Genomic DNA, 27,626 nt, shown 5'->3' with positions numbered 1-27,626 from the left:
CTCCCTATCGCCAAGGTCCGAGCATCTCCCTCCCCCCTTTCCCTCAACTTCGCTAGCGATTTTCATTGTTCTGTCTCAGAGCGGCCCAAGACTTTTCTCAAATCGCATGCGGCTGATCCGAAATGTCTCCTTTAATGCAATTTCCTGTTTCTGGTTGCGTCAGAGGAGGTTTCAGGCAGCTGTGCATAACTTGTGAAAATGCTCATGCCACTTGAAGATACAATGAAAATCTCCAGTGAAGGTGAGGGGGAGGGAGGGAGATACCCAGATTGCGGCGATCGGGAGGGAGGGGGGCTGCTTGACCGCACGATTGTGAGGGGTGATGTGAGGCAACGCGCGCAAAATACTTAACTGCGGGGACAAGGCCAACACCGCTCCACGGGGTGGTAAATGGCTTTGTCCCCATACCCGCGGCAACCATTTTTTTTCTTCTCCACATTTTGACGGGTTACCCGTGGCTACCCGCGGATAACAGTCACCATGTCATTCTCTAGAGAGTAAGCTCCTTTATGACTTTGAGGATCCAAGAGTCCGTCATGATGAGAGTCCAGCACTGCTGAAACAATTGCAGTTGGCCTTCAATGGTTTGGGGAAGAGGCTGAGGAGGAAGAATTTTGGCCATGATCTCTATAAGCACTTCAAAAAGACTGAGCTAGCTTTTAAGGGGCCGAAGACTGGGACTTCTGAGGCCTCTGTTGCTTTTGTCTCTTTTGTGGTGGAGGCTTTGTAGAAGAGGATGTGGCTGGATACTTTCTCTTGTAGGAATAAGAAGTAGGTTTTGCAGCAGGCTTAAATTGTTGACACAGATCTGTTTAAAAAGAGTTCCAATTCTGCTCATGCTTTTGAGTAGCTGCCTCTATCTGATTGCCAAAGAGTTCTTCACCAAGACATAGGATGTTGGCTAAGTGATCTTGAAGATTAATATCCATATTAAAAACTCACAGCCAAGCAAGACGCCTCATAGCAATAAACATAGCAGATGCTCTTTATGTTAGTTCAAATGCATCAAATGCTGTTCTTACCATATATTTTCTTATTTGAAGGATAGTGTGAGTAGTTTGCTGAAAATCTGCAATACAGTCTGAGGGAATATGCTGTTCATAATCAGCCAACTTCTTTGCCAGATGTTTAAGGTAAAAAGACATGTAGAAGTTGTAATTAAGAACTCTGTTAGCTAATATAGAATTTTGGTAAAGACGGCAACCAAATTTATCCTTAGTCCGACCCTCACATCCTGGTGGCACAGAAGCATAAACCCTGGAGCTGTTGGATTTTTTAAGGGTCGATTTCACAAGCAATGAGTGATGTTGGAGTTGTGGCTTCTCAAAGCCAGGACAGGATATTATTCTGTAAAGAGAATCAATCTTTTGTGGAGCTATAGCAACAGAAAAAGGAGTCTTCCAATATTTAAAGAGCACCTCTTTGAGAAGACCACGCAAAGGCAACTTAAGAAGCTCCTTAGGAGGTTCATCAAAATTCAAGGCATCAAGGAGCTCTGCTCTGGGCTCAGTGTCAGCCTCTAATTTGACAGGGAGAGCCTTTCCCAGCAATCTAATATATCTAGTAAATAAAAGTCCTTCTAGGAGGAGGAGGAGATGGATCTGAAGGAATACCATATGATTCAGGAACAGATAAAGTAGGCTCACATTCAGAGTCAGTGTGGCCATGACAAAGATCAGAGTCAAAAGCCCCAGGTGACCGATCAAATCGGCAAGAAGAACTTCCTTGATGAGGTTAATACCGATCAGATGAGGATGAGGAAGAGGAGTGACGTGAAGACCTTTTATATCTGGAAGCATAGGACTGATGTGATGGAGAGCATCAGTGCTTCGATGGAGAGTGTAGAGGTTTCGATGCATATCTTTGATGCTTTGAGGAGGAGGATCGATGCCTCGATGGACAGCATCCATTTCTACTGGAAGAGTGTCAATAGGAAGTAGACTTGTGTATCCGTGTAGACCTGGAATTGGTATCATGTGGCCTCAAAGTGCTATGTTTAGGCTGGGTCAGTACTGAGGGAGTTGATGTAAGCACCGGTGTCAAGTACAACGTGAACATGTCACTGAGCTCTCTTCAGAAAAAAAAACTCATTGAGTTGTTCCATAAAGATTTGCCAAAAACAAAAGACTCTGTGGAGAGGTGATGTTCTTGATGCAGGCTTTATTAATATTTCAACGTAACAATCCACATTAAAAAAGTATTGAAGACCCAATCCACTAGAAACTTTGGACATTAAAGATTTGCACCAGTACCCTTTGGTCAATAGCCAGTACCATCAGTGCAGCAGGGTGTCAAGGGGTGGGTGACCTCGAAGAGGATTCATGCCCTGAAGGAGATGCAGCCTGCATTGAAGGAGAGCGTTGGCATCAACATCTTGGCAGCAAGGTTAAACTTAATGGTGACAGAGGAGAAAATACCCACCGAGACTGAAAAGGGGGCTGAAGAAAAAAAGGATATAATTTTTTTTACAGACCAAAGAAGATGGAAAATATACTAACAAAAATAATAAAGATGGCTAAAAACCAATGAAGTATGTTGATGGGAAGGCAACACGGGATGGTCAGAGTCCAGTGAAAAGCACTTTGCTCTGCAGATGGGAAGGCACTCGTGTATGTGCGGTGCAGGCAGTCACAAAGTTTCTGAAAACTTAAAGTGGCAATACACTTTTACCACTACCTGTATCAGACTCCGTGGACGACGTCACCTACGTGTGAGAATATGCTGCCTAATTATACTAGGATAATGAGCCTCTATGTATTTTTATCAAAATATACTAGAGTTAGGCATCTACTTTGCTTTCACACACATAAGTGATCTGTTACTATATCACACTCTCTGTTATAGCCAATAAAATTGCAGTCTTCATAGTAAACAGTATTCATCATATCAATACTTTCTTGATTAAGGTTATTATTTGGATCCTAAAACTTTGTATTTTAACGCAGGACCGCAACATGTGTTCGACATTCCTTTAACTTTACATTTCAAACACAGAGAAGGAGCCTTTGAGAAATAACAGATGGACTTCAAGATATTCTGTATCACACAGCTGCTTCTGCTCAAGGGCATGCTTCTCTTAGAGAAACTGAAACCACAAGTCCCACAGTGCATAGGGACAGGAGAGGGAAGTGGTCCTACTGCTCATCTTCTCCCATCCCTTCTTACCGTAACCTGTATTTTTGATATTCCTCCTCCCGCAGACGACTGTATTCTGCCTGTTCTGAAGGTGGAATGACCTTGGAAAACTGCTCGGGTAATGATTCGCCAAAGACCTGTTTCTGTAATGATGAGGTCAGACTTGGCTCCACTTCACAATGGCAGGAATTCTTAGGAAGTAACCTGATTTTATTAAATATAAAAAAACAGGAAATAAAGCTCATTAGATCTGTTTTATAAAGCAACCTTTCTCTGAAGGTTTACAGCAGGGGTCCCCAAAGTCCCTCCTTGAGGGCCGAATCCAGTCGGATTTTCAGGATTTCCCCAGTGAATATGCATTGAAAGCAGTGCATGCACATAGATCTCATGCATATTTATTGGGGAAATCCTGAAAACCCAACTGGATTCGGCCCTCAAGGAGGGACTTTGGGGACCCCTGGTTTACAGCATTGTTTAAACACACGCCACTCGATATTCAGTGCTATTTAGCCAGTCGGAAACAGCTCCTGGCCAGATAAATAGTGCTAATCTGACTAACTGCCTATATTCAGCAGGAGATAGCTTGCTATCTCCTGCTGGATATCCCAGTTAGAGGCTAGCCTGATCACCAGCCAATGTTCATTGGCTGACTGGCTAAGTTGAGCAGCCAGATAGCCCTTCCTAAATAGCAAATAGCATAAAATATTGTCTTGGCCAGCTATATCAAACATAGCTTAACATAGACTGGAAATTCAATGTCGGTCACTGGATAAAACCCCAGCATTGAATTTCTGGTTTGCCACTGCCTCCCGAGCTCTGAAAATCGGACCCATGTTGCTCTATTAATAATAATCCAGGGGTCAATATTCAACGAGCTTTAATCAGTAGGAAGGCCTCTATTTGGATACATCCTACTGGTTGGCTTTGTCACTGATATTATACCGCACTTAACAGGTTAGCTAAACTAAAAACTTAGCTTTGTATACCAGATCATCTCCAAACAAGGAGCTCAATTCGGTTAACAGTATTTTAAAAAAAACAAAAACAATATGAAGGGAAGAAAAAAAGAGCCAGTGAATGAGAGAAGACAAAGCTAAGAAAGATTTCTAAGGTGGTTAGAAAACAAAGTAGTTTTTACAACTTTACGTAAATATTGAAAGAAACTAGAGACCCTTAGAATATGGGGAATTCCATTCAATAATTCTGTTAGTTTGAAAGTAAAGGATTGTCTGAGGTTCCTAGTTAATTTTAATCCCTTAACTGAGGGAAAGGAGAGCTTGTGTCATTGGGTGCTTTTTGAAGGATAGGATCTATAAGCTTTCCAAGATAAAGGGACATGAGGAGCAAGGATACTATGAAGGATCCCGAAGGCAATACAGACACATTTGAAATGAATCCTGCAATAGACGGGAAGCCAGAGAAGTGTTAGGAGCAATGGAGACACATGATCAAATTTACTTTGCCAAAGATCAGCTTAGCAGCAGTGTTTTGTATTAATTGGAGTCTATGCAAGGAGGTCTTATTTATGCTCAAACTAGTGTTTAAGCCCATTACATTAATGCGTGCTAGAATAGATGTGTAGACTTAGGGGTCCTTTTATCAAGCCACGCTAGCGGGGTTAGCGCGTCGGACATTTCATCATGTGTTAACCCCTGCAGCAAGCAGAAAAACTAACATCTGGAGGCGTTAGCGACTAGCGCGGCAGGCAGTTTAACGCGCGGTATTCCGCGCATTAAACCCCTACTGCGCCTTGATATAAGGACCCCTTAGGCATTTCTTTATTTCTGTATGTCTATCTTTCTCTCTCCCTGCCCCCTTTTTTTCTGTCTGCCTTTCTTTCTGTCTCTCTCCCTGGCTTCCTGTCTTTCTTTCTGTCTCTCTCCTTGACCGCTGTCTTTCTTTCTTTGTCTCTCTCTCTCCTTGGCCACTGTCTTTCTTTCTTTCTTTCTCTCTCCTTGGCCACTGTTTGTCTTTCTTTATTTCTTTCTGTCTCTCTCTCTCCTTGGCCGCTGTCTTTCTTTCTCTCTCCTTGGCCACTGTCTGTCTTTCTTTATTTCTTTCTGTCTCTCTCCTTGGCCACTGTCTGTCTTTCTTTCTTTCTTTCTTTCTGTTTCTCTCTCTCCTTGGCAGCTGTCTGTCTGTCTTTCTTTCTTTCTGGCTCTCTCTCTCCTTGGTCGCTCTATGTCTGTCTGTCTGTCTGTCTTTCTTTCTTTCTGTCTCTCTCTCTCTCCTTGGTCTCTGTCTGGCTCTCTCTCTCCTTGGCCGCTGTCTGTCTGTCTGTCTTTCATTCTGTCTCTCTCTCTCCTTGGCCTCTGTCTTTCTTTCTGTCTGTCTCTCTCTTTCCTTGGCCGCTATCTGTCTGTCTTTCTTTCTATCTCTCTCTCTCCTTGGCCGCTGTCTGTCTATCTTTCTGTCTCTCTCCTTGGCTGCTTTCTGTCTGTCTGTCTTTCTTTCTTTCTGTCTCTTTGGCCACTGTCTGTCTGGTTTTTTTTCTGTCTCTCTCCTTGGACGCTGTATGTCTGTCTGTCTTTCTTTCTTTCTGTCTCTCTCGCTGCTTGGCCTCTGTCTCTCTGTCTGTCTTTCTTTCTTTCTGTCTCTCTCTCTCTCTCCTTGGCCGTTGTCTGTCTGTCTTTCTTTCTTGTATAGATAGGGAAACCGCTGCACACAAATCACCGCAGGCTCTAGCTGGAGGAAACTTAAAGAAACCACTGCACGTGCCGCAAACCTCACAGGCTCCACTGCCGCACACACCACATGCTGTACTGCGCCACACACTGTACTGCACATGTCTGACATGGAAGCATGGAGGCAGGGATCACGGTGTTTGAAGTGCACATGGGCAAGTGGAGGGGCATAATCAAAAAAAAGTCTAAGTCCCCTTTTGGCCTAAAGCCTTAAACATTGAAAGTAGAAGCAGGGAAAATATCCATTATCAAAAAAACATCCGAAAGGATGTTTTTTTTAATAATGGCCTGCCTCTACGTTCAGCTGTTTAAACACCCAGACCACCACTACGTCTACACTAACAACATTCAATCAGCCTAAGTCCCAAACGCCCAACATTAGAGCTTTTAGGCGAAGAAGGAGCCATTCCTTCACCTAAAAGCTGGATTCTGTAACCAGGATGTCTGTCAAAAACAACACCGGTTACAGAATCCACCCCCCCCCAACATCGGGGCAGGAGGAAGCCCAAGGCCTCATGCCCCGGAGACCCGCAACCCCCCCCACCTGACAACATCGGGCCAGGAGAGAGCCCAAGCCCTCCTGGCCCCGTCAACAATATTGAGCCAGGAGAGAGCCCAAGCTCTCCTGGCCCCGCCAACAACATTGGGCCAGGAGAGAGCCCAAGCCCTCCTGGCCCCGCCAACATCGGGCCAAAAGAGAGCCTAAGCCCTCCTGGCCCCGCCGATCTGTGCCCCCCCTACTGATTACGATCGGGCCAGGAGGGAGCCCAAGCCCTCCTGACCACGCGACCCCCCTACAAGATCGGACTGGAGGGAGCCCAACCCCTCCTGCCCAGGCAACCACACTATCCCCCACCCCAACTAAGAACCAGGCAGGAGGGATCCCAGGCCCTCCTGCCCTGACGCAACTCCCCCATGATTGCCCTCGACACCCCAATCAGACCGCAGAAAACCTCCCCCCACCCGCCGACCCGTAAATAGAGTAGGATGTCATGATGAACGATGTCAAACACCGCAGACAAATCAAACTGAAGCAGAATAGCATATTTGTTCTGTAATTGCAATTTGTTGAATTTTTGAAAGTAAAGAGACTAGAAGAGTTTCAGTACTGAAGTTAGAACAGAACCCGTTTGAAAAGGAAAAAGAATTGAGAATCTCTCAAGATAGGTGGTAAGTTGACCACCACAGCAGATTTGGGATAGAATTAGGCCTTAATCCAGTTAGCAGCACTTTTTAGTCCTGTGTGGTGAGTAATTAAAGAAAATACTTCTAAAACAGAGGATAGTGACATTTCTGGAGCCCAGTGAATTGTAGGACTCGGGGCAGCATGGCTTACTAGAGGCAGGTCTTGTTAGACAAATCTGATTAATGCCTTTGACTGGTGACCAGATAACTGGATCAAGAGGGAGCGCTGGATGTGGTTTACTTAGATTTTAGCAATGCTTTTAACATAGTTTAGGTCTATCCTGTCTTATTTTGGCATTCTTAATGCTCTTGATTTTTTTTTTTTGTTTGTTTGCTTAAATGTCATTATTGAATTTCATAAAATACAATAATTCAACACAAATTGATTTTAATTTTGTAAACCACTTTGACCTTCTTTTAGATAGAACAGTATAGCAGATCTTACATTAAACAATAAAAATGCCCTCAGTATGGACCTTAGGTATGGATCAATTAGGTTAGAAGCTAATTGAGTGAAAGGTAACAGAGGATTGTGATAAATAGAGCTCACTCTGAGGAAAGAGACATTACCAATGATGTGATGCAGGAATTAGTCCTTGATCTGATTCTTTTTAAAATTGTTGTAAGCAATATTAAGAAAAGTCTGTCTGGTATGCTCTTTGTGAATGATACCAAAATCTAAAATGGAGACAACACTCCTGATGGTGTGGATAAAATGAGAAGATATTTAGTCCAACATTTGGCAGCTAAGATTTAATGCTAAAAAATGCAGGGTCATGCATTTGGGCTACAAAAACTGGAGAGAGTGGTAATGTGTGTGGTGCAGTAGTCAGAGCTACAGCCTCGGCACACTGGGGTTGTGGGTTCAAATCCCACACTGCGCCTTGTGACCCTGGGCAAGTCACTTAATCCAAGGATAAAACAGGGGAAACAAAACCACAATCTCAAAAGCACAGAACAAAGGTGGATTTGTCCCAATCAGAATAGTGCACAAAAAAGTGTCTTTCAGCTCATCTGATAAATCCAGCGTTAGTCACCGTGATACGTCTTTTCAAAGCAACATTTAGTGAGGTTGTGCACCTTTTTACAAAGCTGAAGACTCATAAGACTCCTGAGGCAGGCCGTTTAGGCAGAAACATGCGCATGTCGAGTCGTAGAGTCATTTTATGAATTTTGGATGAATAAAGGCATTTGGATTTATCAGATGAGTTGAAAGACACTTTTTTGTGCACCATTCTGATTGGGACAATTCCACCTTTGTTCTGTGCAAGTCACTTAATCCCCCATTGCCCCAGGTACAGTAGATAGATTGTGAGACTACCGGAACAAATAGGGACTAATGCTTGAGAACCTAAATGTCAGCCCATTAGGTTATAAGTGGTATATAAATAAATAAATAAATTGTTTAGGGGGGTGAAGTACTTCTGTGCACAAAAGAAGAGTGAGACCAGGGGGTGATCATATTCAACAATCTAAAGGTGGTCAAACAGGTAGAAAAGATGACAGCAAAAGCCAGAAGGATTCTTGGGCACATAGGGACAGATATGACCAACAGAAAAAAGGAGAAATAGTGCCTCTGTATAGGTCTCTGGTGATATCTCATTTGGAATACTATGTACTATGCTGGAGACCACATCTTCAAAAAGATAAACAGTATGGAGTTGGTCCAGAGTAGAGGCTGACTGAAACGGGTAGGTTTGGTTCTGGCCAAAACTGGATTTGCAGCTAAAATTCGCAGCTCAGTTTTAGCTGGAACCAAAGCCGAAGCTGAAAAAGTTGTGCCGCCACCCCCTCCCCCAACACATCTGGCAGTAGACAAGCTCCCCAGTCCTCCAACAGAAAATGGGTTACTCCAGGCTACTGCAACCCCACAACCCTCCCCTCCCCCCACCCCCGAGCATCAGTGAGCTCCTCCCATGCCTACTTTAACAAACCCTAGTGAAACACAGAAACATAGAAATATGATGGCAGATCAAGGCCAAATGGCCCATCTAATCTGCCCATCCGCAGTAACCATTATCTCTTTCTGTCTCCAAGAGATCCCATGTGCCTATCCCAAGCCCTCTTGAATTCAGACACAGTCTGTCTCTACCACCTCTTCCATGCATCTACCACCTTTTCTGTAAAAAATTATTTCCTTAGATTACTCCTGAGTCTATCACCTCTTAACTTCATCCTATGCCTTCTAATTGCAGTTTCCTTTCAAATGAAAGAGACTCGACTCATGCGCAATTACATTACGTAGGTATTTAAACGTCTCTATCATATCTCCTCTCTTCTGCCTTTCCTCCAAAGTATACAGATTGAGATCTTTAAGTCTGTCCCCATATACCTTATTATGAAGACCACATACCATTTTAGTAGTCTTCCTTTGGACCAACTCCATCCTTTTAGTGGTCTCCTTAGGATCAGGAAAGAAACCCATACTTTTCTGTCTGCTGGCATTGCTGGTTTAAAACATCTAAAAACTCACCTGTTCCTAAAGTATCAAGACAACAGACCCACTCATCTTCTTTCTCCTCCATAGTGATTCCTCTGTCCTATTAATCACTTTCTCCTCAACAACGCATTTCCGGTCCTATTAACTCTCTTTCTTCTCCCCTCTTAAGTTCAATCAATTTGTACCTCACTTAATCTTTTGTAAACCGCATAGAACTTAACGGTATAGCGGCATATAAACTGTTGTTATTATTATTATTATTATTAATAAAATGGCTGCTGAGACTTCCCATGGCAATCTTGTGAGATTGCCGTGGGAGATCCCGAAATCCACGAGATCCCTTATTAAGATTGACACCAGCATAGGCAAAAGAAATCAATTTTAAACCAACAGCTGCATCAGATATAAAGAGTGGGATTCTTTCCTGCTCCCCAAAGGGGAATGGGACATTTAAGCGTGGCCATTTCAGCACGGTCCTTTCCGCAATGGAGGGGGAAGTTGCATCTCAGGACCACTGCTGCTGCTTCGGGGATGAAGGGTGGGAGGGAGGTTCATGGCTCAGGACCACTGACACTGCTAGCTTTGGGATTGGAGGGAGGGGGGTTCATGGCTCAGGACCGCTACTACTTCTTCGGGGTTGGAGGGAGGGGGTATGCAGCTCAGGACTGCTACGGCTTCAAGAACTATTTTTTTTTTTTTTTTTTGCCAGTTGGGTGAGAGTGCTGGTTGCTTGAATACCGGTTAATGATGATTTTACTGTATTTTGACTCACTCCACTTCAACTTCTTATCTTTCTATCCCAGCCCTTCAACTGGTACCTTGGTCTGATTATGTTCTTCTGCGCTTTTCATATACTGTCATAGCTCTTCAGTGGTTCCACTCCTACTTGTCTGACCATTTGTATGCTATTCATCACTCTGGTAAACTTTCTGAATCAAAACATCTTGATTCTGGTGTTCTTCAGGGATCTGAGCTCGGTCTAATACTCTTTAATATCTTTCTTGCCCCTCTAACATTTCCACTCTAATCACTTGGTTTCATCACTTTCTTCATCTATGCAGATAATATCCAATTTTTACTTCCAACTAATTCCCACACTTCTCTCAATTATTCTCTCATCTCTGCCAAATTAGACATGATTGTTGACTGGCTTACAGCAAATAAACTAAAAATTAATTCCCAGAAAACTGTAGTTATGATCTTCTCCTCTGGTACGCCATTCCCTAACCCACCCAGTTTTTCGATGAAAGGGGATACTCTCTCATTTGTTGAAATCTAGCAAGATTCTTGGAGTGGCGCATGACAACTCCTTATCGTTCCATCCTCGCATCTCAAAAGTGGTCTCCTCTTCCTCCCTTAATCTTCATTGTAACCGTTCTATCCGTTCACTTCTTCATACAGGCACCCTCTGCATTTTGTTACATTTTCCGGTTTTCTCTAAACTTGATTATTGCAATTCCATTCTTATCAGTCTTCACAATTACCAGCTCCAACGATTACAGTTAATACAAAATACCACAATAAAACTCTTTACCATCACTCGAAATTTGATCATGTAACCCCTCTCTTGAAAGCTGAACATATTCTCCCAGTTGCTTATCATACTCCCTTTGAGTACAATTTCTTTCCTTTCAGAGTCCTGTGTTCTTCCCAGCTGCATCTGTTAACCATTCCTTCCTTTCGACAGTTATTTCTTGACATTCACAGAAATCCATTCTTCTCAGTTATGGCCCTAACCCAGGGGTAGGCAATTCTGGTCCTCGAGAGCCGAAACCAGGTCAGGTTTTAAGGATATTTACAATAAATATGCATGAGATGGATTTCCATCTCAAGGAGGCAGTGCATAAAATCCATCTCATACATATTCATTGTGGATATCCTGAAAACCTGACCTGGCTCTGGCTCTCGAGGACCAGAATTACCTACCCCTGCCCTAACCTCATGGAACTCTCTTCCTTTTTATCTTTGTATTGGAAGTTCTTTTTCAAGATTCAAAGCCCAATTAAAAGTCTATTATTTTGCACAAGCCTTTAACGACTAGTTGTTCATTTTCCCTGATGGAATAACTACTAAAAATACACCTGTCCTTATCCTTATATTTTGTCTCTGGGGGAGAGGAAGGTATTATAGATGATATGAATGGACAGAATGGATAAGCCATATGGTCTTATTTATCAAGGCACCCAACTGAATATCAGACAGTGCCCCCCAGCAGGATGGAGGCATCAAAGACCCAGATAGTCAGTGTCAATGCTGGGTTGAAGCCTGGCACTGAATACCAGCCTGTAGCAGTGGGCACCTTTAAATTCACTCACAAAGGATGAATATCAAGTCGGGGAGTGGAGGGCAGTTTTCTAAAGAATCCAGTAAGTGCTAAGACTTTTTTTTTTAATCATGATTTCTTTCTCGGGGCATAGGACATACACTCTTCTGATAAATACATTTGGGTTCAGCTCAGTCAAACTCAAATCTGGAATTTTCTAAGGTAGAGCCTGTTTAGGTGTGTGTGATACCCAAATATTACGAGATTAGATTACTGTAAATCAATCATTGCCTGAGTATTCATTAACTGAAAGCCATTTATACATTTAAATATTTATTTAGCAAAAGTAGCATCCATTTTTACATTTTGTTCTCCTTTTTGTCCCCTTAGGAAAGGCCATAGCCCCGGTGGCCCACCCCATTCTGCTGCCTATGGATGAAGTTTCGGGAGCTGTTGAATACAGAGGATGGGAAAGGATATTATGGAGTGGGAGAAATATAAGGAGTGAATCTGAGAAAGATGGGGGTGGGGAACCTTTTCTTAGCCTCTCTTTCCTTTTCTCTCTATATTTTGATATGTTTAATATTTTATTGTATGTAATAGTACCCAGTGGAGGGGATATAAGAAGCATTGTTATAGACTAAACTAAACCAAACTGGAGGGTGAGAAAAGGAGAAAATGAAGGATAAAAGTTTACTATGAGTGGAGATGCATGGAAAAAAAGTGGTGTCAGAAAGATATAGAGGAAAAAAAAACAAACAGGAGAGAAGAAATGCAAATACCAACCTGGAAAACAATTTGTGAGAAGTCTGACAAAAAGAAAGTGGGGGAGAGAGACCAGAATCAACCCAATTGGGTTTCAGATCTTTCCTCGCTTCAGCTTGCTGGGGAGGGCTGATTTATTCTTTTGTTGCTTTACTGCAGTGGTCTCAAACTTTGCAGGGCCACATTTTGGATTTGTAGGTACTTGGAGGGCCTCAAAAAAATAGTAAATGTTTTATTAAAGAAATGACAATTTTGCATGAGGTAAAACTCTTTATAGTTTATAAATCTTGCCAAGTCTTAATAATAATATTGTAAATTAAAGCTAAAGAAATATATGATCAAGAAACTTTTATTTTACTTTTGTGATTATGATAAACATACCGAGGGCCTCAAAACAGTACTTGGTGGGCCTCATGTGGTTCCCGGGCTGCGAATTTGAGACCACTGCTTTATTGCCATGTTATGCCTGTCCCCTCCCGATAGCTATCCGTGGAGAGTGTATTTTTTCTTGCATTTCTACTGATCACTTGTATTTGAGCTATTGGTATATTTGTTGTTCATATTACCCTGTTGAACCCTTTCTAATAAAAATGATTGCAAAAAAAAAAAAAATACCCAGGCAACAAAGGGAGAAAAGAAAACCAACATTTTTAAAATAGAAGGCTTGGATTGCATCAACTTTGGGAAATATACTTCTGGTTCTGTATTTTGCATGGGACAAGAGGAAATACTTTTTGTTTTTTTGTTTTCCAGCATGCATTGTTCCCTCCATACCATCTACCATCCCTTCCTTGGAGATCCTATGTGCTTCTGCCATGCTTTCTTGAATCAGATACAGGATTTACTAGGAGGGCTTCCATTTCAATCCGTATGTTTCTTTCTAATTTCGGGGGGAAGGGGGGAAAGTGGTCTGTACATGTTCTGCATATGTGCCTGAGAGCTGGATACCTGGAATGGCCTCCCAGTGGAGGAGGACCATATCTGAATTCAAGAAAGCATGGGGCAGGCATGTGGGATCTCTTAAGGGGAGGAAGAGATAGCTGATGATGTGGATGGGCCAAGTGGCCTTTATCCGCCATCATTTTCTCTGTTTCTAAGTAGGTAAAGGATTCTGCTAGCATGTAGTTCCTGTGTAGGGATCCTCTGCAGCCCTGCTTGTTTTCATTTTCCAGTAGTGGGTAAACTATGAAAACAATTTCAATTGCAGGGGTGTCTTAGTGGAACAAATCGACAGGACCACTGAGAGCACTGCCGGATTTACAAAAGTTTAAGAAAGTATTGAAAACTGCTTTGATTGTAGAAGTGTTTAAATGAATGAATATTAACATTTTACTGAAATATTGACATTATTGTATGTGGAGGTATTATATAGAATAAAGACAATTTTTATGGAGATTTACATTTTTGTACATTATTGTATGTATGTCTTAATATTATGATTGCATTTTGTAAGCCGCTTATGTGTAAACAGGTAAGAAATTTTTTAAATAAATATAATGGTACTGTCTTTTAATAGGTAGGGTTAATTTAGATTTAACTCACACTTTATTAGTACAGGCAGTCCCCGGGTTAAGCACTAGTTTTGTTTTTAAAGCTGTTCTTAAGTCGGATTTGTATGTAACTCAGAACTTGTAGATTTTAAGAGTTTTGCTGGTTACCTCTGCTCTCAGCTGACAAAAGGGCCGACTGTCCCTACCAGGATTCCCTCTAAGGTACAGCATGCATAACCACACACTGTTCTTAATGTGGCCATGCATCATTCCTGAATCTGCTGCAGGAGAAGTGTAGGAGTCTTTGCCACTAGAAATACTGCTCAGGGAAATCAAATGAAGCCGCAACTGTGTTCTTAAACATGAGTTGTACTTAAGTTGGGCATCTATAACTCGGGGACTGTCTGTACTTCAAAGCATATTAAATTCAAGTCCAGAAGGTATGTCCCTGTCTCCAAAGGGCTTACAATAAGGGATCTATTGACTAATGTGTTAAACAGGACATTTCCTTCTTCTCTTGTCCCCTCAGTATCTCTCCTCTCTTCTCTTTCCTTCTTCTCATGTCCCCTCAGTATCTCTCCTCTCTTGTCTTTCCTTCTTCTCTTGTCCCTTCAGTATCTCTCCTCTCTTGTCTTTCCTTCTTCTCTTGTCCCCTCAGTATCTCTCCTCTCTTGTCTTTCCTTCTTCTCTTGTCCCCTCAGTATCTCTCCTCTCTTGTCTTTCCTTCTTCTCTTGTCCCCTCAGTATCTATCCTCTCTTGTCTTTCCTTCTTCTCTTGTCCCCTCAGTATCTCTCCTCTCTTGTCTTTCCTTCTTCTCTTGTCCCTTCAGTATCTCTCCTTGAAAGGTCACTTGGACACACAATGTCAGAGGCGTGAAGAAAGTACAAGAAATTTTATTCACAGCATGCCGGGACCCTAGTGCAGTTAATAGCCTGCCTACTAGAGTGTCAGAAACAGGAAATACACGGACTTTTATGCCCTTTTTGCAAACTAATATATGCAAAAACTACAATTTTCATTTGTTACTTCTATAACTTTCTACAATTATTATTGGTCCTAAGCCAGCACTTATGATAGGTTCAGGGGTACAACTTATAGTCCTATAGGAAACTAGCTCATTTCTCTGCTTATCTAAATCTTACAGGTCTAAATGCTACATGTACAGAAGGGCAGGGCACATCATGGCTCAAACTCTTATCTATTCAGCTTACAATGTGGTAAGGTAGGGACATACATTTTAGGCAGATGAAGTCAATAGATTGTAAACTTTCTTCAGCTATGTAGACCAGAGCAATATTTTAAACAACAGTTAACCATTTCATGACCCTACATCCTCTCTTGTCTTGTCCCTTCAGTATCTCTCCTCTCTTGTCTTTCCTTCTTCTCTTGTCCCTTCAGTATCTCTCCTCTCTTGTCTTTCCTTCTTCTCTTGTCCCTTCAGTATCTCTCCTCTCTTGTCTTTCCTTCTTCTCTTGTCCCTTCAGTATCTCTCCTCTCTTGTCTTTCCTTCTTCTCTTGTCCCTTCAGTATCTCTCCTCTCTTGTCTTTCCTTCTTCTCTTGTCCCTTCTCTCCTCTCTTGTCTTTCCTTCTTCTCTTGTCCCTTCAGTATCTCTCCTCTCTTGTCTTTCCTTCTTCTCTTGTCCCTTCAGTATCTCTCCTCTCTTGTCTTTCCTTCTTCTCTTGTCCCCTCAGTATCTCTCCTCTCTTGTCTTTCCTTCTTCTCTTGTCCCTTCAGTATCTCTCCTCTCTTGTCTTTCCTTCTTCTCTTGTCCCCTCAGTATCTCTCCTCTCGTCTTTCCTTCTTCTCTTGTCCCTTCAGTATCTCTCCTCTCTTGTCTTTCCTTCTTCTCTTGTCCCCTCAGTATCTCTCCTCTCTTGTCTTTCCTTCTTCTCTTGTCCCCTCAGTATCTCTCCTCTCTTGTCTTTCCTTCTTCTCTTGTCCCTTCAGTATCTCTCCTCTCTTGTCTTTCCTTCTTCTCTTGTCCCCTCAGTATCTCTCCTTTCTTGTCTTTCCTCACCATACCACCAAACCTCCCCGAGAACTCCATTCCTCAGATTAAAACAGCGTATCTGTACCCTTCTCCTCCACTGCCAACTCCAGATTTTATTGCTTTCATCTAGCTACTCTGAAAGCCTGGAATAAACTACCTGAGTTTGTCCATCACACCTCCTTCCATTACTTTGTTTAAAAGCAGACTGAAAATCCACCTATTTGATATAGCCTTCAGCCATAACCCTCCTCCCCTCTGCTCACTCATCACCATCCTAGCCAGCAAATTAACCATCCCTTAACTGTATCCCTACCCTGGCATCCTGTTTGTCTGTTTTCTGTGTAGATTGTAAGCTCTTTCAAGCAGACTGTCTTCTTCATGACGTTGTACAGCACTACGCACGTCTGGTAGCACTCTAGAAATAATTAATACCTGTAGTAGTATCATCTGGCAACGCACTGAATTTCCAGGGGGTTTTGGCCACTAGAAATATAGCTGTTTAAACCAATAGACTTGCTATTTATGTGAGTCGATCTGGCTGCTAAACTTAGCCGGTCAGCCAATGAGTATTAGCGCTACCCAGCTATGTCGAGCAACACAACCAATGACTGAGCTAGCTGCTAACCGCAAATATTCAGCAGAGCTAACCAGTTATCTCCTGCTGAAAATTTACAGGATAGCCAGCTTAGCGTTATTTAACCAGCCAAGAGCCATTCCTCCCCATGCAACATCTCTCCCTCTCTTTCTCTCTCCAAGATTCCAGCACTTTCTGCCTCCTGCATGCTTTCTCTGTCTCTCTCTCTCTCTCTCCTCGCATGCACAAGTGCTCAAGGTCCAGCACCAGCAAAACACCATATATTCAGTGACACTTGACCGGTTAGCGCCACCGAACATTCATGGTTAAAGCCTGCATTGAAGCCAGCTAACTTGTGGGCATTCCCTTCTTTCATAACTGTTAGGAGAAGTAAGAAAAGAGATCAGAGCAGGGTAGAGGAAAGCAAAGCTGGTTACCATGGAGGAGAGAAATAGTGCCTCCATTAATAGCCTTAGACTTTAGAAAACCCACTGTTTCTAATAATAGCCCAGGCAATTTCTAGAGAGAATACAACAGTATTTCTACTCCACTGCAAATCATGAGACTCTGCACAGATGAATACAGGAATGCAAAGAATATACAGGATCCTTTCAGAAAGCTGCACTGCTGAGCAGAGCATGCTAAATGGCAAGCCGCCCATTCTATTCCGCAGCTGAGCAATTAGCACGGTGGCACAGATTTGCAAAAGCCCACCATAGTGTTTGAAGGAGCTAAATTTTCTATATCAGATACATTGGTGTTTAACCCTGTAGAATACTAAACACAAAAATACAAAATTTTAAAATAGCATCATGCTTCCATAAGGAGCCACTGCAATCTTGTCAGCAAAAGGGTAACTTTATCAAATTAATGTGCTTCAAAGATCATGTTTGCTGCCACCTTCTGAACCAGCTGCAATCGTTTCACTGAAGTACCTCAACATCTTAAGTAAAGTAATACAGCTGTGATAATATAACTGCCTGAATAACCAGACAAAAATGGCCTTGCTAAACGCACAATCCAACGTGTTGGAGCAGGAGTGATTTAGTAAACACTTAATCTGTGATGACATTGTCTAGTAAGGATCCAATGTAACTCTCAGAACCTTCAAAGAGGATTCCAGACCAAATTCTTTATCTCGAATCAAAAGCTTATCACTCTTTCTTAAACCATAAAATATGGAGGGAATGGAAACAAATAGGGAAATCAAAAAGGAAACAATACAGGTCCTTTTCTGCGCTGGCCATTCCACACGACAAACGCATTAAAGCCCAAAGGAACTGAATGGGCTTTGTTGCATTTGCAATACAGGAATTGCTAGCACAGCTTTGTACATGAAGTCCATAGTTAGCCACTGAGCTTTTTCTTTAACTGACCCAGCGGGCTCCCACTCTATCTAATGCAGCTGGGGCAATGGGGATTAAGTGATTTGACCAAGGTCAAATGGAGCAGTGCAGGAATTGAACCCACAACCTCAGGACACCAAGGTTGTAGCTCTAACCACTGCACCACACACTCCTAACCTTCCAGTGAAAAAGCTTAATGCAAAACTTCCCCCACTATCTATCAAGCACCAACCACAAAATTAAATCTTCCCAACAATAATCTTTTTCATGTCCAGAAAAGCCTTCAGTTGTTCTGGAGGAAAGAAGACATATTTACCTCCTCTTCTACGAAACTGCGCTGGATAAGCTAATTAAAAAAAAGTAGTCCCCAAATCTTTAGTTTCTTGCCTCATGGCCAAAATCTTTTTTCTTCTTTCTTGTGCATTTTCGGTTACATCAGGAAAAGCCCAGATCTTCTGGTTAAAAAGCAGGGTCTGAGAATTTTGAAATTAAAACTTCAGGACAGCATTCAAATCCTGCTCAAAAACAAAAAAGGTGTGGCTCTTTCTGTAATTTCAGCAGCACTTCAGCAATTTAGACTTTTCTGCATTCAGGGAATAGACTTAGGGCCTGCTTTACAAAGCTGCGCAGCAACAGCCCTGAAGCCCTTTAAATCTCTATGGGTTTCGGGGCTGTTACCACACTGCAGCCGCTAGCGTGGCTTTGTAAAACAGGTCTTTAGTAGATAATGACAGGTTGTTCACCCTCTCCAAGGTAGGGAGAACGAGAGGGCACTCTGAAGTTAAAAGGGGATAGATTCCGTACAAACGTAAGGAAGTTCTTCTTCACCCAGAGGGTGGTAGAAAACTGGAAAGCTCTTCCGGAGGCTGTTATATGGGAAAACACCCTCCAGGGATTCAAGAAAGTTAGACAAGTTCCTGCTGAACCAGAATGTACGCAGGTAAGGCTAGACTCAGTTAGGGTACTGGTCTTTGACCTAGGGGCCGCCGCGAGAGCGGACTGCTGTGTACGATGTACCACTGGTCTGACCCAGCAGCGGCAATTCTTATGTTCTTAACCCAACACTCCATTTTCAAGAAATTGGAGTGAATTCTAGGTAAGATAGCAAGCAGTAAAGAAAAGGGAATAAGTATCGTTATGCCATCAGTATATGTATATAGATGTATATTCCAGTATTATCAAATAAACCATTTAAAGCAGACCACAAAATGTTAAATTCAATTGGGGGAAAGTGAGGAGCCCTGAGGCACTGTACAATCAGCCTGCCAAGACAGCCTGCCAAGGTTCCATCATTACTCTTTTATGACCTCAGTCCCAAAAAGCTTTCAGAATAATGTCTCGCTTTCCCCACAATTTCTAACAGAATTTCTTGATCAAGAACATTAAAAGATGATGACAGATCAAACTGCATAATCAATACTTAGTTATCTTTTGCTACTCTAGATCTAGCATTGGCCAGTAGAAAACCTAAGATTCACAAGAATTTATACAAACCCCCTGGTCGGCCAATCATCTCATCAAAGGGGACACTACTTGAACCCTTGTCCATCTACATTGATACATTCTTACATCCTTTAGTTCCGTTAGCCCCCTCATATATTAGAGATTCTACTGATTTTATATTACGGTTGGATGCATGCCAAGGAAATTACAGTAATGACATCCTTTTAGTCATGGCTGATATAGAGGCACTCTATACTAACATACCACAAGAAACAGTTATTGCACTTATCAGTTCTCTCCTTGATGCTCGATTAGATGCTACAAAACCACCTACTAGTTTTCTATCCACTCTTCTACGGTATGTTCTTCAAAATAACTTTTTTCTGTTTCAAGATCAATATTATTTTCAGATAAAAGGCACGGCGATGGGGACCTCTGTTGCCCCAGATGTGGTGAACCTTTATGTCACCAATTTTGAAAAACTATTTCTTGACAGTTCACTATGGAAGTCTCATATCATATATTGGAAACGATACATAGATGACGTTTTTCTGATATGGCAAGGTAATGTCGAAGATCTAACAAGTTTTTTGTATGGCTAAACGGTTGCAATCATAATCTTAGGTTCACATACACTTTTCATAAAACTCAAGTGTGTTTTTTGGATTTATTAGTGAATTTCACAAAGGATGGTTTTTCATTTACTATCTTTCGTAAGCCAACTGACAGAAACACTTTATTACATTACAATAGTTGTCATCCCTCACACTTGAGGAGAAACATACCTGTCGGCCAGTTTTGAGACTCCGTAGAATCTTTTCATCCTTAAATGATTTTGAATTACAAGCAGAAATAATGAAAAAAAGATTTATTGAACGTGGTTATCCTGCTTCTGTTATTAAGAGAGCCTATAAAAGAGCTCGTTGGGATGAAAGCACATATTTATTATATCCTCAACCTAAGGGAAACTACTAGCCGGGTGACTTGCGTTCTATCTTTTACACCTGATGTGTACACAGTCCAACAATATATATTGAAGCATTGGCATATAATGCAATTTCATGAAGATTTCAGGAGCTCCCACGCTTTGCTTTTACGAGAGTTAGAAACTTGGAATATCTCTCTCCATCTTTCCTCCCTCCAAGACATCCAGTAGAAAACGATGTGCGAACATTGGACCACTTTCCTTGTGGACAATGCAGTCTGTGTACTTGTTCTTTCTCAGGTCAAATCTTACATCTAAATGATAAACAAATCAAGTTGAGACAGGAAAGGAAGAAGTGATATGGATCGCTCTGAAAAGAGAAGATGGAACTTCTATCTACGTGGATGTAGTCTACAGACCGCCGACTCAATCGCAGCAAATTGATAAGGATCTGATTGTGGGGGGGCGCTAGCGAGCCAGCTAAGAGATGGCAGCATAACTACAGAGCTCCGGCTGCACAATCATAAAATCTAAAAATCGCCTTTTCTAATCTCTTATTTTGGTGGAAAATAACTATCACCGACATCCTATCACACCATGGCAACCTCTAAAGTCGGCAAACGGCACAAACCTGACCCACCGTCTCCAAAAAAATCGACTGATGAAGCAAAAGAAGACGACAGCCCACAGGCCATCATGGCTGAACTTAGGGCCCTAAGGTCTATGCTTACGGACGTGAAGATCGACGTGACGGAAATAAAATCTGAAATCGCTGATATGCGCGAAGATGTTACTCAATTTTAACACAGATTACTAGCAGTGGAAGAGAAACAGACTGTGCACCAGTCCAACATAAAAGAGGAAGAAAGGATAGGATGAGATGAATAGTTGATGAGTAGAATAGGTAGAATAAACTTAATACATCTATCTATTACTACAAGCAATACTGTCAATATGCTAAATCCATGAATGGAAAGAAACGTCAATATATATAGGGAGCTGGTGTTTCACTAAATAGTCAATACTCTTAATACATCAGACTATTTGAAATAACTATGAGAACCAATTTATGTAGTATATAGGAGTAAAAATGAAAGCAGGTTGAGATGAGGTACTGAGACAGATACAGGAGCCAGTATACCCAATATATAAAAGAGGAAGAAAAATTAGGATGAGATGAGTTGCTGGTAGGTAGAATAGATAGAATAAACTTAATACATCCATCTATTGCTACAAGCAATTCTGATAGTGTGCTAAATGCAAAAGTGGAAAGAAACATCAATATATAGGGAGCTGATGCTCCACTAAATAGTCAGAATAAACTTAATACATCAGACTATATAAATAGCTATGAGAACCAATTTGTGCAGTGTATGAGAGTAAAAAATGAAAGCAGAGTGAAAAAAGCCATTGAATCAGATACAGGAGCCAGTGTACAGAGTACCCAAAAGAGGAAGAAAGGATAGGATGAGATGAATAGTTGTTGAGTAGAATAGGTAGAATAAACTTAATACATCTATCTATTCCTTCAAGCAATACTATCAGTACGTTAATTGCAGGAAGTGGAAAGAAACATCAATAGATAGGGAGTTGTTGTTTCACTAAATAGTCTGAATAAACAGGGTACTGTGTACACTGGCTCCTGTATCTGATTCAATGGCTTTTTTCACTCTGCTTTCATTTTTTACTCTCATACACTGCACAAAATGGTTCTCATAGCTGTTTATATAGTCTGATGTATTAAGTTTATTCTGACTATTTAGTGGAGCACCAGCTCCCTACATATATTGCTGTTTCTTTCCACTCCTGCATTTAGCATATTGACAGTATTGCTTGTAGTAATAGATGGATGTATTAAGTTTATTCTACCTATTCTACTTGCCAATAACGCATCTCATCCTATTTTTTCTTCCTCTATTATGTAATGTATATACTGGCTTCTATACCTGTTTCAATAACTCATCTCACTATGCTTTCGTTTTTCCTCTCATACATTGCACAAATTGATTCTCCTAGCTGTTTAATTAATCAGATGTATTATGTTTAGTCTGACTATTTTGTGGAACACCAGTTCACTATATATAGATGTTCCTTTTCATTCCTACAATTAGCGTATTGACAGCATTGTCTGCAGTAATAGATAGATGTAATCAGCTTATTCTCATTATTTTTCCTCCTTTGTAGTACCTTACTGGCTCTTCTCTACAGTTACCCAGGTCAGCTGCTTTCCTGACAATACTTATACCCTGTACTGACGTTCTCACACTCACTGATGGTACTGGTTTGATGAAGAAGTTTACTTCATGTATTTATTAGATGATGTACTCCTCAGATACCATATTGGCTGATACCCATGTACCATAGCTTACATTCCCATTATCTACTAGTACTAGCTGATTTATGTTTAATCTTGGTTATGGAGTGTTGTTTTTAGTATAGGCTAACTATCCTATGACACATTAGCATCCTGTATCTGTCATATTCATATTATTTTGCTACTGTCACTACACAATATATATTGCCTTGTTTCGCATTGCTCGCAAACTAATGGGACGCGATTACATAATAATTTACTGAGTATGATATATGGACTCCAAAGATGAATAATGTTAACTTATTCACTTTCTTTATTTTGTTGACTGAGCTAAGTGCTTTACCTATAATACTCAGTACCTTTTATATACCAGTGACTAGTGACAATTGGCTCTCTTTGGTGAAGAGTGCATAGATACCAACATATTATATATGGATAATATTACCATTACATTGATTTCTGATACCATATGTATTGCATGTATGAGTTCTATAAGCGCTCATGGTAAATTTGTTCGCATTTGATTGGCGATTTTGTATATATCATTCATTTAATCGCAGCTGAGTGGTAGATATGTTGCTTCTTACCTGCTCGCTTCCCATAGAGATTTTCTGCCATATCTCAGTCCGTTTAGTTTTACAGGACGAGATATGGCGAGTTGGTACAGACGTGTTTCCTTCTTATAATTTATCCTATCTGTGCAATAGTGTTGGAGGGGTTCGCAGGGGTCACAGCAACTTGAATAACATGTTATATTTGTTTTCATGTCACTGAAACTGATATCTTTAAATGTGAAAGGATTCAATAATCCTATCAAAAGGAAAAAAATTCTCACTTATATATCCCGTAAATCTCCGGATGTAGTTTTGTTTCAAGAAACACACCTAATGACTACCGAAAATCTTAAACTGAAAACTAACTGGGCCAGTGAAGTATTTTATTCGCCGGCTGTCAATAAGAAGAATGGTACTGCCCTGCTAGTTAGAAACATTACTGCCCTAAAAGTCATTGCTCATAAAAATGACACTGAGAGACGCTGGAATTCCATAACACTTCAATTATCTAATGCTACTTTGTCTATATTCAATGTCTATGCGCCCAATGTAGATGATCCAGTATTCTTTGATAACCTCACATCGATAGCTCTTGCAGAGCATTCTCAGGCTTATATTATTGCAGGGGATTTTAATTTGGTTCTTGAACCTTCCCTTGACAGGAAATCTTCGGTATCATACAAGATAACGCGGGCGTGGCTTAGCTTACATAACATGCTCATTCAATTGGACTTGCTTGATACCTGGAGATTTTTACACCACACTGATTCACAGTTTTCCTTTTACTCACCACCACACAATTCATATTCTCGACTAGATTTATTTCTTTCTAAGTAAGAAATTGTCAAACAACATTTTATCTGCAGTGATAAATGAGATTTCGATCTCTGATCACGCAGCCATAGAACTTCACATGGATAATATTTCATTGAATATCGTTCTACATTCTTGAAGATTTAATAATTCATTACTAGACGATCCTCAGTTTGTCCGCACTATAGGTGAAGCCTTATCTGCAGTGATAAATGAGATTTCGATCTCTGATCACGCAGCCATAGAACTTCACATGGATAATATTTCATTGAATATCGTTCTACATTCTTGAAGATTTAATAATTCATTACTAGACGATCCTCAGTTTGTCCGCACTATAGGTGAAGCCTTACAAGATTATTTTCAATGGAACTCCCCTGCTTGCCCTAATGGAATTATGCTATGGGATGCATGTAAGGACTATATTAGAGAATGTATCATAGCATATCAGGCTGATCATAATAAACGGAATAGGAAACTCCTTCTAGATATGGAAGAAAATATTAAACGATTAGAGATTGCCCACCAATCAACTCCTGAGAACATGCATATTCTGACTGAGTTACGAGAATGGCGTTTGAAATATAATTTACATCTAAGCACCCAAGCGGGTAATATTCTGTTTATGCAATCTGCATCTTATCATAGTACCAATAATAGAAGTGGGCATCTTTTGGCGCAATATTTAAAAATCAAAGAAGAAAAGTCTCATGTTTATGCTATATTAGACGATACAGGTGCCAAACATACTGAACCAATTGAAATTATTCATCATTTTAAATTGTATTATGAATCCTTATACACTACCGAACTAGTAAATCAAGATTCAGCGCGATTCTTACAGCCTACATATAAAAGACCCCAGCTAACACTAGAAGATAATGAGCTATTAGAAAAAGATATTACTATAGATGATATTGTCCTGGCGAGGAAAAAATCTCTGGGTCCTGATGGATATACGGTCGAATTTTATGACACATTCAAGGATATTTTGTTGCCCCATTTGCTGCAATTATTCCATTTATTCATCTCTATCATTGTACTCCCTAAGCCAGGTAAGGATCACCTTAAAATTCAAAATTATAGACCTTTGTCTCTTATTAATGTAGACGCAAAAATCTATGCGAAAATCTTAGCGAATCGAATTCAAAAGATTCTTCCCAAGCTGATTGGTGAAGAACAGTACGGTTTTATGCCTGGAAGACTAGCAAGTGATAACACCAGATTGTTTATGTCTCTCATTCAAATTGATCAACATTCAACGCATCCATATCTGGCTTTGGCCTTAGATGCTGAGAAAGCGTTTGATAGAATCGAATGGTATTTCTTGTTCAATGCAATGACCTGGTTTGGTTTTACGGAATGTTTCATTTCAATGGTTAGAATATTATATACTAATCCCACCACTTCAATTAAATTAAATGGCTTAACGTCAAATTTTTTCCACCCTTCTAGAGGAACAAGGCAGGGATGTCCATTATCCCCCTTGTTATTTAGTTTGGCCTTAGAACCCTTACTTCTCTATATTAGACAAACCAAAACTATTACTGGAATTAAGTGCGGATCCCTGGAAATGAAATTGTCTGCTTATGCTGACGATGTATTGATATATACTGATCCTCTTTCTCTGCCATATTTGCTGGACCTCATTAATTGTTATTCTCAATATTCTGGATATAAGCTCAACATGTCTAAAACAGAATTGATGCCCCTTAATTGTCATGTTCTTGGTCACGCTTGGAGATTATACTTTTCAACGAGCCCATGGGAAATTGAAATATTTGGGTGTGCACTTTGATGCGACAATTGAAGATACGATAAAATTTGCTGTGGATGACATACTGCAGATGATCTCTACACTTATTACCCGATGGAATCCTCTCAATTTGACCTAGTGGGGGAGAATGGAGTCCATTAAGATGGTGATTACTCCGAAGATTTTGTATCCTTTGAGCATGTTACCTGTTTTATTACCTTCTTCATTTTATATAAATATATTACCTTCTTCATTTTACCATCTTTTTATAAAAAAGTCGACCAACTTCTGACCAAATTTTTATGGAACAATAAAGTTCCTAGAATAACGTTGCATATACTGAAATTACCTAGAAGTGATGAGGGAACTAATTTTCCGAATTTCTTAGATTATCACTATGCCTTTTTATTACGTCAATCATCTAAGTGGTTACTACATAGCACTTGCCATTCGGCTGAAAATAATTGGCTTAAGTTAGATACAAAATTGTACAGCTGGATGAAACTGGAATTGTTACCTTTTGTCTCCTCTTCGAGTATTTTATCCCAAAAAGATTATATTTTATAAGCTGTTACCGCTGCCACTTGAGAAATTGATAAATTTCTCCCTAATTCCTGGAGCAATTCCTTACATATTCCGATTTGGTGTAATACACAAATACAAATTCAGCATAATACAATTAATTGGAAGAAGTGGAAAGACAAGGGTATATGGAAATTGGCTCATTTATATGATGGCTGTAACTGGATACCATATGATATTCTTAGCTCCCGTCATCAATTACCGCTGTCAGCTTTTTTACAATGGCTACAACTCAAGCGTGCACTTCGAGATCTCTTACACAATAATAGTGGTGTGTGGGAAGAACCTGATCTTTTGAGTTTTTGTCGGACTTATGCCTACAAAAAGAAAGAAGCTTCGAATTGTATAAGCTACTTCAGTCATATAAACAAAATACTCTATATACTACTCAACTTAAATGGCAGGCCGATTTCAATATTACTATTGAAGAACAGGATTGGAAAAATATGTGGACCATGCTATATAAGCTAACTAGTTTGGCAGCACTATATCAGACCTTTTTCTTTCTAATATACAGGGCTTACTGGACACCTAGTAAATTATCGAAAATACAGAAGGATAGTACTAGCGATTTGTGTTGGACCTGTAAACTGACCACCGGGTCACTAGAACACATGTTATTTACTTGTCCTTTATTACAACCCTACTGGAGTAAGGTGTGGGCTCAAATATGCACATTATTGGCTATTGATATCCCACTGTCCTATCCACTATTACTCATTAGCTTAACTGCTTCATGCTTTCCTATTTCTCCTGACAAAATTCCCATTTTACAACTATTACTATTAGTAGCACTTCGTATCATATTTGCTAATTGGAAAGACTATACTAAAATATCACATAATGAATGGTGGCATACAGTATGTCTATATGCTAAATATGAAAGGATTGCGGCTGAACGCCGTGGATACCTCTCTAGATTTGAAAAGATGTGGGCTCCCTTACTCACATTCCTGGAGATATCTTAACGTGTGTTGTTTTCCTGTGGCCCCTGTGACCTAATCTATGACCTAATCTACAACCTAATATTTGATTTTATATTTGCCGTCATCTTTGCATCACCTAGGATTTATCACTATACTAATACTCCTCTGTGGCTACTTAGCCTTGATTTATGTCTATTGTTTTACTGCCCTTGCTATATTGCTGTGTTTTATTACCAATATTGTTGATGATGATATTATGTCACTGCTTACCTATTGAATTGTACTCCACACGTCTGACCAGTTTATTATTATTCTTTTTGTTAGTAGGATGTTTCCTACTGTTTTTGTTGTGGTAATGATTGACAATTACATTTTTGTTGATGTTGATGGCTTAGATTTTGGGTCAACATTGCCCGATTGTTGTAAACTAAGTTATTA

General features: G+C 40.5%; 1 protein-coding gene across 5 annotated transcripts in view; it reads right to left on the bottom strand.

The window, feature by feature from the left end:
- B4GALNT1 (beta-1,4-N-acetyl-galactosaminyltransferase 1) overlaps positions 1-27,626 on the bottom strand; it is a 284,601-nt gene that overhangs the window by 119,568 nt on the left and 137,407 nt on the right. For 4 of the 5 annotated variants that reach the window (XM_033935405.1, XM_033935407.1, XM_033935408.1 and 1 more), the window contains one exon: positions 3,166-3,339. In XM_033935405.1, the coding sequence (XP_033791296.1) occupies positions 3,166-3,339 (174 nt within the window). Of the gene's footprint in view, positions 1-3,165; positions 3,340-27,626 lie in introns of those variants that run through there. The other variant, XM_033935410.1, reaches the window with a different exon arrangement.

This window comes from Geotrypetes seraphini, chromosome 3 (genome assembly GCF_902459505.1).
Source record: "Geotrypetes seraphini chromosome 3, aGeoSer1.1, whole genome shotgun sequence".
Classification (NCBI taxonomy): domain Eukaryota; kingdom Metazoa; phylum Chordata; class Amphibia; order Gymnophiona; family Dermophiidae; genus Geotrypetes; species Geotrypetes seraphini.
Note: the sequence above shows the minus strand (reverse complement) of the source record. Positions and strands in the feature narration are given on the sequence as shown.